The sequence below is a fragment of the Sinocyclocheilus anshuiensis genome, unplaced genomic scaffold, assembly GCF_001515605.1.
Source record: "Sinocyclocheilus anshuiensis isolate Anshui unplaced genomic scaffold, SAMN03320099.WGS_v1.1 scaffold267, whole genome shotgun sequence".
NCBI classification, from domain to species: Eukaryota; Metazoa; Chordata; class Actinopteri; order Cypriniformes; family Cyprinidae; genus Sinocyclocheilus; species Sinocyclocheilus anshuiensis.
Genome location: NW_015552637.1, coordinates 3,495,627 through 3,508,142, shown reverse-complemented (window position 1 = coordinate 3,508,142; position 12,516 = coordinate 3,495,627). Strand labels below are relative to the sequence as shown.

The window sequence follows — 12,516 nt, the reverse complement described above, 5'->3', positions numbered from 1 at the left end:
TGTTATTTGACATATTGTGGATGCAGCATCATGCAAAATCAAATAATTTTGGTTTGCCAATGCCACTACGAAAATTCCGATTTTCCCCCACTTTTTTCACTTGTGATTATTAATTTATTCCACAACTTATTTTTTTCATACGTCATGCGTCATAAAAATAGCACTCCTCACGGATTTATTTCAATATTTTAAATGCTAATACTTTGTTTTAATCACTACTTTTCTGTATTGAATGAATTATGTCTGTAATTGAAAATAAATTATTATAGCTTAAAGCACAAAAATAAAAAAAACATTATTTCAGAAATAATTTGTTAAAAATGTGAAACATTATTATTATTAAATTAATGTATTATTATTATTAGTAGTAGTAGTATTACTGCTGGATGTTAATAATATAAATAATTTTATTTTAATCATTAATTTTCATTATTAAATGAATTTTAATTGCAAATATTTAAAAACAATTTTTTAGACTTTTTTTTTTGAAACTAAACTTTTTTTAATGTGTGAAAAAATTGCTTTGTGCACATCGAATCAACAGGTCACCAGTGACTCTTTAATGTCGACACAAGGTTGAATGACTGAAAAGCTAGGAAACATTTGCTGTAAAGATAAACAAACAAAACAAGCTGAATTAAGAGCACCCCTCTGTCCTAATGTACACAGTCCCTGCAAATGTATACATTTTCCAAAAAGAGTTGGAAAATATATTCACCATTAAACCTAACAAGCTTCTGTCTTTGTAAGAATGGTGAGATACTGTATGCCTTTAACTCATTCCTAAAGCCTCATTGTCATTCTCTCATTAGGTCATCATAAAGAAACTGAGCACTTATTTTTACAGCTAGCTCATGCTTTGTTTTAACAAACTGAGAAATTATGTAAAATGGAATTTATAAATACAGTACTTCACTAAATCGAGCTTAATAATGGGATCATAGTTTCGCTTTGTTTGTGTTGTCTCTAACTTGGTGTTTTGTGTGAAAAGTTGTTCAGCATGTGTTATTCACTATAATGTACATTGATCTGGATTTTTTAAAAATTATTTTTCTTTGGATAAAACACTTTAACAAAGATATGTTGTGTGATCAAGGAATAGTTCACCCAAAAATTAAGATTTGCTGAAAATGTACTTCGTCTCAGATGATCTAAGATGTAGAGGAGTTTGTTTCTTTTCATTACATCACTTGCTGACCAATGGATCCTCTGCAGTGAATGGGTGCCGTCAGAATGAGAGTCCAAAAAAGCTAATAAAAACATCACAATAATTCACAAGTAATCCACACCACTCCAGTCCGTCAATTAACAGCTTGTGAAGTGAAAAGCTGCGTGTTTGTAAGAAACAAATCCATCATTAGGACGTTTTTAACTTCAAACAGTTGCTTCTATCTAAAATACGAGTCCTCTATTAATTATACATTAAGACACAAATATTATATATATATATATATATATATATATATATAATTTAAAACTGAGAAAATAGTTTAAAATTGACTATTTTATCAAACATTTGTGGTTGGTACATATTCCATTAGCAACATGAAAACATCAAGCTCTATTAGAATCAGCTCTTAGATCATAATAAAAAGTAAATAATAAGCCATCATAAAGGCAGAAATTCCCTCCTTGAACTTCTCTTTGATACATTGTTCCACCTTTGTTCGGCTTGTTTTAATGTGCGATACAGTCAGTTGAACATCAGTCTTTTGTAATCATGCGAGGCACTGACCTTAGCGTGGCCACACTGAATGCTGGGTAATGATTATTCTGGTTTTGGTTGTGAAAGCTGTTTTCTGATTTAATGGGAGTTAAGTTCATTCATGACTATAACATATTGGCTTTAAAAAGCAAGTTTTACAGCCATTTAAGACCCAGTTATTGGGAAAAAACACATGGTGTTAAATAGATAATCTAGTATGATTAAACATTTTTGCTTGCAGGACTTTATTAAAGCGTGTTTAAATTGCTATCAGTAAAGGGTTTAACAGTTTTGCATTAGTTGCTCAAAATGAAGTACACATGTAGTAAAAATTAGTGCACAATTGTTCATTAATTCTTTCCCTTTGCTTCGTTACAGACTATAGAAACGGCAGGGACCTCCAGAGCTCCACCCTCTCTGTGCCTGAGCAGGTCTTATCGTCCAATCACTGCTCTCGGTCAGCTGACATCAACCGAGCACGTTCACGGTCTCCCAGCATGCCCCCTTCTCAGAGGTAAGACAGATCTCTCTTCTGTTGTCTGAACCTTTTCTGTTCGTAAACATCAGAATCACAGTTTAAGAGTTTTGGTTTATCATTAACATCTGATTCAAGAACCCAACAGTACACAAGATCTAGTGTAACAACAGTGTGTTTGTATCACTGAATCAACAACAATGATCATGCATCCGAGTCACAAAGCCGTATCTATATTCGATATATTTATGTTTAGTAAAAGGTTATTTAGGTAGTTTTTTTTTTTTGTTTTTTTGTTTTTTAGTAAGCCAGCAAGCATTGCCATTATTATTTTTATTCTTTTACATTTTGTGGTGGTTTTTCACCTTGAAATCTTGTAATTTTAGGCAAGTTTGTTTGTTTGTTTATTGTTGTTATTACTAATATTATTTATTTATATTTATGTTTGTTTGTTTGTTTGTTGAAGATTTATTTAGGGCTCCTAATAAGCAAGCAAGTTTTGAAACTTTATTTTTTATTTTTTAGATTTTTTAAAAAGATTTATGCTGTGCGCAGGGTCCTATATTTTGTAATATTTTTAATCCTGAAGTCCACCTATAATGTAATGTTCTTTCTTTCGTTCTTTCGTTCTTTCTTTCTTTCGTTCGTTCTTTCTTTCTTTCTTTCTTTCTTTCTTTCTTTCTTTCTTTCATTTATTGTTATTTATTGTCTGTTTATCTATCTATCTATCTATCTATCTATCTATCTGATTGATTGCACCAAAAAAGCTAATAAAAACATCACAATAATTCACAAGTAATCCACACCACTCCAGTCCGTCAATTAACAGCTTGTGAAGTGAAAAGCTGCGTGTTTGTAAGAAACAAATCCATCATTAGGACGTTTTTAACTTCAAACAGTTGCTTCTATCTAAAATACGAGTCCTCTATTAGTAATATTGCTTTTCTCTAGCGAAAAAGTTGTTTCGTCTGAAGCAGGAGAGAAATATGCACAGATCAAGTGAAAACAGTCCAAGTTAGTTCATAAAACATAACATTAAACAAATATTTCAGTGGATTTTGAACAACAGAGGATGGACTTTTTCACTGGAGGAAGCATTATTATGGATTATGGATATTTTGTCCAGAAGTGACAGCTCAAAGTTAAAATGCCTTAATGATGGATTTGTTATAAAAATATGCAGCTTTTACCTTCACATGTTGTTAAAATTGTGGGACTGGCGTGGTGTGGATTATTTGTGGATTATTGTGATGTATTTATCAGCTGTTTGGTGTTATTACTAATATTATTTATTTATATTTATGTTTGTTTGTTTGTTTGTTGAAGATTTATTTAGGGCTCCTAATAAGCAAGCAAGTTTTGAAACTTTATTTTTTATTTTTTAGATTTTTTAAAAAGATTTATGCTGTGCGCAGGGTCCTATATTTTGTAATATTTTTAATCCTGAAGTCCACCTATAATGTAATGTTCTTTCTTTCGTTCGTTCTTTCTTTCTTTCGTTCGTTCTTTCTTTCTTTCTTTCTTTCTTTCTTTCTTTCTTTCTTTCATTTATTGTTATTTATTGTCTGTTTATCTATCTATCTATCTATCTATCTATCTATCTGATTGATTGCACAGCTTGGTTTTAATAAAGTGCAAGGAAATCCTGTTTTCTAGGGCCCTTTATTGGGATTATCATAACACTCGTTTAAAATGATCTTTGTTCTTGATACAGCTAGAAGTGTGAGTGTTGTTGTCATTGAACAGTAACCACATTTCTTCCACGTGAAAAGTTTGGGTTCATCCCATCATAATCATCAGTTTCACCGAAAACGTGATCCTCTCTCTTCCCTCAAATCTCTTCATCTCTCTTTTGAAAATCCACGTCTATTCTCTCCATCTGCCTGCAGTCATTTTCTCACCTTACCTCGAACCCGACACAGTCAGCCTCATGACAGTCAGCTGGAGGAACTCAGGTAGAGCCATTGCTGCCAACGTCCGTCCCCATTAACCTCCCTGCTGAGAGCCTCCACTAACACATCAGTGTTTTTCAAACCCAAACTTCCTCTGAACTTGAACGAATCCAGGTTTTCAGTGCAATACATTTATAATCATGACATGATAAGATAAAACCAGTTTGATACTATTTTGTTGAAAACCTGCATTCACGGCACCCATTCACTGCAGAGGATCCATTGGTGAGCAAGTGATACAATGTTACATTTCTCCAAATCTGTTCTGAAACAAACTTATCTTCATCTTGGTTGGCCTGTGAATGAATTTTCATTTTTGTGTGAATTATTCCTTTAAACCCTGATGAAGTTGAGGGTGTGTGTAATGCACACTCTGATGGTTTATGTGGTCAGTTCCAAATATCTGTGTCTTTTTGGCAGCCGTGGCAATAGTGTGTGTTCCATCAATCAGCGGGTGGTGGTCAGGTTACCGCGGCCTGCTAGGATGGCCCATCATAGAGGCGTACAGTGACATGGAGGGGTACCAGTGCTGCAGTCTATTGGGGTCAGCCATTTATGGCCTGTCTAAAATGTCGACAGCCTTTTTGTTTCAGGATGAAGACATTATATGGGATGATATCCAACACCGAGAGCATCCCTGCTGCCCTGTCATGAGCTGGGCCAATTTCACTACCAAAAAAACCCATGTCTTTAGCACAGCCCTCATCTTGGCTCATGTTTTTGCTTATTGAATATATTTTTAATTAAGTTTATTTTTCTTAACCTGTTTGTAAATACAGTAGTATTGTTTTGGTTTTAGGACAACTTTGAAGAAAGGTTTTGATCCACTTCAAATGTTGACTACTGTAGTTTGTCCATGTTTAAAGCATAAATTTTCCTACACCAAGGGACGGATTATGACACAGTGGTGCCCTGGGCACGGACCGATTAAAGGCCCCCCTCGGTTGAAAATTTGGTTCCTTTTTTATTCAAAATTTTCCCAAACTTGTTAACTATATCATAAAATATCACGATTCTCAAATATAAGTAAATGCATTTTGCACATTTATAGATCATGTTAGTTTATCTATAATGGGCTATGGGGAAAGTAGCCTAATATTAGTGTAATCTATTAACTAGCCTATGCATAAAACCCGTCTTTTAACTTGTACTAGATATGGGTGTCATGTCATAGAATATTTTTAATACGACTGACTTTGTATTTAACGTAAATTTTATAAAAACATTGTAAGTTAGTAATTATAACACTTTCATTGTACATAAAGAGAGCAAAGAATATTTGCATTATCAAAGAATATTAACTTCAGTCTAGACAGAGTTCAAGCACTCTCAACAACTCCCATTATAATCACTGAAGCTGTTTATACTGTGAAATGAATATCTTACTTACATCGTGCACACATCTGCACTTTGTTTATGATGAGAGAATTCGCCAGAGAGCAGCATTCAGTCAGCGAGCGCTCGCACTGAACAAAACACAGGCTTTTCAGTGATGACTCATCTGAATGCCTCTGATTGGCCATTGCATTCATAAGCTCAACAGAATCCTGTGTGATTGGTTATAATGCTCAGCACTGTAAAAAAGCGTCTGGCTCAGTGCCAGCCAAAGCACGAACGCACATTTGAATTTGGCAGCTGATTCTGAGCTGCACTGAACGTTCTAATCGTATCAAATATAAACATTTTTGGTCTTTGGAAGCTGCATTCAAAATCCACTTTGCTTAAAATCCTGAGGGGGCACGATTGAAATCGCGTTCCTGGAGGAGCAGTATTTCGACTGGGCCCCCCTCTGGTTTAGTGCCCTTGGCAGTTGCACGGTAGGCCCGTGCGTTAATCCGTCCCTGCCTACACCAAGGAACATTTTGTCCCAAAACAAGCAAAACAGTGAAGATGTCGCTTTATTGTTGGTTACAGTGGTAAATGGCTAACACGTGCTCTTAAACAAAGTAATTTTAAAGTATACTGTGACCACGTTCACGTTTTCTATTTCCTCAACAAATAGTAGCACATTTTGTGCCTTTAGCATGATTGTTTTTTTTTCTTTTATAATTAAAGTTACCAGCTGATTTTGGCTGATATTCTTTGACCTTTCAAAATATTACAATACAAAATTATGTGCTTAAAATACTGTAATGCTAATAATATTAACTTTGGAAGCTGCATTCAAAATCCACTTTGCTTAAAATCCTGAGGGGGCACGATTGAAATCGCGTTCCTGGAGGAGCAGTATTTCGACTGGGCCCCCCTCTGGTTTAGTGCCCTTGGCAGTTGCACGGTAGGCCCGTGCGTTAATCCGTCCCTGCCTACACCAAGGAACATTTTGTCCCAAAACAAGCAAAACAGTGAAGATGTCGCTTTATTGTTGGTTACAGTGGTAAATGGCTAACACGTGCTCTTAAACAAAGTAATTTTAAAGTATACTGTGACCACGTTCACGTTTTCTATTTCCTCAACAAATAGTAGCACATTTTGTGCCTTTAGCATGATTGTTTTTTTTTTCTTTTATAATTAAAGTTACCAGCTGATTTTGGCTGTTATTCTTTGACCTTTCAAAATATTACAATACAAAATTATGGGCTTAAAATACTGTAATGCTAATAATATTAAATTAAAATGAGAGCTTGTGCAGCTTTTCATGTCCTAAACCCATTCCCTGATCTTTCGTTTTGTGTATATTTTGTTTATTTCATTTTTCAGTATTTTTTTAACTGTTCAATCTGTCTATCATTTAAATATAAATATTATTTTACAGATATTATTTTCTATAAAAATTTTCCTTTTTAAGAAATATTTTTATTCATTTTTTACATATATTTTTTTGTGTTTAACAGCCTTTTTTTACAGTGTCACTTTATTTATCTCAATGTATTATTAATAAATTAGTGTTTTGATGCTGGACAACTTTTCAGACACTACACATCTTTTTGTGTCGTCTTGTGTTTTAGTATGTTATACTGTGCCAAATGTTTTAAGCAGTGTTGGTTTCCCATTCATTTTCTCCATAGGGATTTAAAACAAACAAAACCATCAGTAAGTGATAAGGAGGACTGTCCTGAAAGCAAGGTTTCTGCAGGTCTTTAAGTTTCCTAAAAATCCTTATTTTTTCCTTCCACAAATTAAGGCAGACTTCTCATTTTATGTAATTTTGCTTCTTAAGTAAATGCCACTTGATTTAAGAATCTTCAAACATTTGCACGGGAAACGAGACAAAAATACTGATGAAGAACATATTTGGAAATTTGTGCTCTGCATTTCATTATTGTCATATTGTGCTCCATTCAATTTCTTCCTTAAATGTTTTTTACTTGGCCTTAAAAACATCTTAAAAAGTCTTACATTTACTTTCATAAAACCTGCAGAAATCCTGTGTGATATTTTACATTATCTGTGAAAATCTTTTTCTCTCTGAATAAAATGGATGGGATTTTTCCTTCTGTAAAAATGTGGGAATAATCTGAGAGTAATCTTTCCTTCCACAGTTTTTAATAATAATTAATTAATTTGTTTAATCTATTTCTTGTATATTTGTATGCATCTGTGATCTGAGTGCTGTAAAATTTGTGATTTTGGATTTCATTGTCCTAATCTGAATTTAATTATGCTTTTATAATGTATCCTTCAGTCTTATTAAATCGCGTCGTATATCACTGTACAGAACCATGGGGTTAGACTCATATATTGGTTGCATCCAAGTGCCAAAGACGACACAACTTTATCATGAGCTGTTAGAGTCTCTCCTCTCAGTGCTTTCCCAGAATGCCATGCGGCGTTCTGAGACTCAACCGACCTCACCCACACTAAACATCGCCCTGTTTCCCCCAACCACGTTTCTCCAGGAATTACGGAGCGCCAGACAGGCACGAGTATCACCACAGGTCCCGTTCTGCAGACCAGCGGTCCGCACTGGAGCGGCCCATGTACAGCCGCTCTCGCTCCACGGAGCGGCCGCCCGACGGCCCCCACATGAGATCATCGATGCCCTCCCTGCCGTCAGGACACTCAGCTCCACCCTCCCCTGCCTTATCGAGGTGACCCAGAACAAAGCAGCCGCTCACCCCGCAAAACAGACCTGACTAATCAAACAAAACATCCTTCATGTGCTAACAAAGACTCCCTGCATCCAACCAACCGACCGGCCCTTTGATTTTCTTTATGTGTTGTCCTCTCTGCAGCAGTGCTGTTGTATCTGCTCCATCTCATCTCTGTAGATGCACCAGATACTGTTCATTTCTTTTCAATGATTTGTTTGATAGCAAAACACACCAGTTATACTTTCAGTGAGTGGTGTGGAATCTCCATTGGTTGTTATCCCTATATTGTGATGTTTAACTCATTCGTTTTTCCCCCATTTGGTTCTTTTTGTCTGGAATCCTAATGTTTTGTTTGTTTTTGGTGATGGCAGAGAAAAACGCACACTTCTCTTGCAGCATCACTGTGGAAGAGTCACCTTCATGTGCCAAAGCATCAAGCATTTTGTCAAATGTAGTAAATGTACATTCTACTGAATATTTGAGCATTGTTGTAAGTTGTTAAACTAAAGCATAAGCCTACATATACTAGACTAATTATAACGTTTGGAATAAAATGGCAGACCAAATATATTATATCAGATGCTGGTTTTCATTACAGAAAAAAAAGTCATTACAGAATCAGTTTAGTTTTTATTAAAAGTGTTTTTATTAAAAAGACAAAATAAAATAAAAAATATATATTGTTGAAAATTGTAGGCTTTTTTTTTTTTTTTTAGAAAGAAATTAATACTTTTACTCGGCAAGGACACATTCAATTGATAAAAAAGTGATATTTATAGTGTTACTAAAGATTTTTGTTTTAAATAAATGCTGTTCTTTTGAACTTTCTATTCAGCAACGATGAGCAGAAAATCAACGTATTTGATTTCTGAAGGATCATGTGACACTGAAGACTGGAGTACTGCTGAAAATTCAGCTTTGATCACAGGAATAAATTACATTTTAAAATATGTTTAAATGAAAAACAGTTATTGTAAAAATATTTCATAATATTACTGTTTTTACTGTATTTTTTATCAAATAAATCCGGCCTTGATGAGCATAAGAGGCTTCTTTAAAAAACCTTACCTGCCTTAATATTTTGAATAGTGTTAATCTTATTATTAATTCATTATATATTATTATACTGCATATCTTGTATTTTGAGGATTTGACTATTAAGACAGTGATGTTTAAAACAGACAAAAATCATATTTATTAATTCGCTTACCGTATATATAGTACTATGTGATTATGAAATCATTTTGTTTTAGTTCATACAAAATGCTGATGGAAAATCATGATGTTTGTTTACTGTTATTTTAATCCTCAGCATCATTCAAATGGATGTGCATGATATTACAGCACATGTATATGTGAAATATCATATATATGACTGACTAAACCACTCCTTTTCAGCACATGCTTTTTAACCCTATTTATTTATAATGTATTGTTACATATTTTCATTTGCTGATTCTTCATAGACCAACTCTGAAATCTCTTTATGCCTTTTTGTTTAATGTCCTATTATGCTGCTTTGTGTTGATTAGCAGTTTCTTGCTAGCGCTGTCACTGTCAGTGTTCAGGGTAGCATGCACATAACAACCATAATAATGGGGATTATTTTTTTTGTCTACTAGGGCGCATCCTCGTGGAGGATCGGTTCAGACCAGCCCTACCGGGACCCCTGTGAACAGCAGGAGAGGACGACAGCTCCCACAACTGCCTCCAAAAGGGACGCTGGAAAGAAGTAAGTCTGTTTTTCTGTGCAGCTTCTTTTTTGTTGGCTCTTGCTCATGCTGAGAGGTGGGATTGCAGAATGACTGACTCTGCAAATGTAGTGCTTTGCTATAGTTACAGTCAGCAATGCATCATATCCCAGTTACAGTTCATTTCAACTGGGGACATGAAGAATTTGACTGTTTTTAGAAAGAAAAACTTGCCTAAAAAGCATTGATGTATTTTCTGTTGAAATAAGAATTGGAGAATAAAAATATACTTTTATAATTATAAAATGCAATTTTTAACATTGGGTAACTACTTTAGTTAACATGAATCTTAAATGAAAAATACGTCTCAGGCATCTTAGTTAAAGGGTTAATTCACCTAAAAATGAAAATTGACTCGTGTTTTACTCACCCTCGAAGCATCCAAGGTGTATATGACTTTCTTCTTTCAGACGAATCCAGTTGGAGTTATATTAAAAATTGTCTTTGATCTTTCAAGCTGTTTCATGGCACTCAGCGGGTGTTGCATGCATCCGTCCAAAAGCAGTTAATTAAAATGCGCCCATCCATAGAAAAAAAAAAGTGTCTCACACGGCTCCGGGGGGTGAACAAAGGCCTTTTGTAGAGAATCGATGCGTTTTTGTAAGAAAGTTTGTGCTGTTGTTAATATACACCTTGGATGTTTCGAGGGTGAGTAAAACACAAGCCAATTTTCATTTTTGGGTGAACTAACTCTTTTTATTTACTTATATATTATTAAAATCAAAAGGATCTCTTAATATTATTTAATGGACCTGAGGTACTTTATTTTTTTTTATTAAATGTGCTTAATAAATATTTGAACAAATGTATTTCCATTGTCAGTTAATGTTAGTTAAAAAATTAACTAACAGTTACTGGTGGGACTTATTATAAAGTTTTACTTATACAGTAAAAGTATGCTAAAATATTTGTTGTCAACAGTTTTACAAATGGTTGCAAATAAATAAATAAATGAATAAATAACACATCCAATAAATGTGAAATTTTGAAATAGAAAAAGTATTTTCTTGTTTCTTAAAAAAAAAAAAAAAAAGATTACTCCAGTAATCTCTGTTTCATGTACAACATCGACTTAAAGCCAAATAAATAATAAATGTATATATATTTTTTTTAATCACATTTTGATTTGATTTCTGCACGGAAAATAACATTTTATGAGTTTCTTTCTCATAAAATAGCCAAATTTCTTGGAATCAGTGTTGTCTACATTTGAATTAATGGGTAAATATGGTAACAAATTTTGTTTTCCCCCCACGGGTGGGCGGAGCCTCCTTGATGATTGACTGTTGAACTGGTGTGTCAAGTAGGAGACAACAAAGCTTGTCATTTCACTTGTCAAAAGTGTTTCTAGTGTGAATTATTGTCGTTTTTTTTAGGGATTGTTATACATTATCACAACATTGTTCCGTTCCATTACCCCATTGGCTGAATATGACACAGTTTGTGCTGTTGTTATATTTGAGTGCAGGCGACACGCATGATCATGTAAATGACATGCGTGGTTGAGTTGCATGTGCGCTCTGATGTTTCCCTCTCTCATTCCTCTCTCAGAAGATGGAGATGAAGAACTTGAGCCTTGTCCAGGTGTGTAACACGTCTGTGAAGGTTTAATCTGTCAGAAGGAGCTTCTGATTGAATTAAACATAACTGCAATGGTCTTGAACTGGCATTTCCTCTATAGACGGGTCTAAAATTAACATTAGATCCTAAAGCTTTTTGGAAGTCAGATTCACTGAATTCCCTCTCTATTTCGGACACATCAAATGCTCCATCAGAGCTTTCTCTGAGAGGTTATGAAGCCAGGTCCATTGCAAACTCTTCGTGTTTAAATGTGAATGTAGACGGGTAGTTTTTGTTTTTTTCTTTGTCTTCCTGTAGCAGTGATTGTGTAATGTTGTGATAAAGGATTTTCAAAATGTATTTTTGTTTTCCCAGTGACCTTTGTGTTGTTTTAGAAGCAGTCACAGTATTTGTATTGTCCAATCATTGATTGATTTTACAGATGTGCTGTTTTATTTTGCTAATATCATTTTGAATTATTGCTCAAATTGTGTTTTTTGCAAAATGTTATTCATATGGAGTTCTCATTTTAGTATCAGTTTTCTCTTTAATTCTTTTGGAGAAATATAACAAGGTGCAGCTAAGACCATCTTTAACATGTAGTAGGTGTATAGAGCTATAAAATAAGTGCGGATAGATAATGTAGACAGTCTGAGATGTGTAAACTTGAAAACTCTAAAGGAGACATGTGAGATTTTTTTTTTTTCACAAAAAAATCTGAAAGGCTGTATTTAAATTATTTTCTGTTTATTTTTATAGTTTTGTTAAAACTCTATTTATTTTAGCGAATTGTCTAGTGACTTACAGTACAGCAACTTTGTGTTAAATTCTCATTGAGAGACTGTAACGTTTGTGTTTCTAGCCAAACTCCTGATAGATAGATAGATAGATAGATAGATAGATAGATAGATAGGATACAGGTGACGTTGCTAAGGTGTTGCTATGTAGTTGCTAAGGTACCTGGGTTAGTTGCTAGGGTACTTGGGGTGGTTACTAGAGCAGTTGCTAGGGTATCCGGGGCGGTTGCTAGGGTGTTGCTATG

General features: G+C 34.4%; 1 protein-coding gene across 1 annotated transcript in view; it reads left to right on the top strand.

Moving 5' to 3' along the window:
• LOC107666746 (regulating synaptic membrane exocytosis protein 2-like) overlaps positions 1-12,516 on the top strand; it is a 175,734-nt gene that overhangs the window by 106,424 nt on the left and 56,794 nt on the right. The window contains exons 17-21 of the mRNA XM_016458178.1: positions 2,084-2,219; positions 4,070-4,135; positions 7,969-8,160; positions 9,786-9,895; positions 11,466-11,498. Of these exons, the coding sequence (XP_016313664.1) occupies positions 2,084-2,219; positions 4,070-4,135; positions 7,969-8,160; positions 9,786-9,895; positions 11,466-11,498 (537 nt within the window). The remainder of the gene's footprint in view (positions 1-2,083; positions 2,220-4,069; positions 4,136-7,968; positions 8,161-9,785; positions 9,896-11,465; positions 11,499-12,516) is intronic.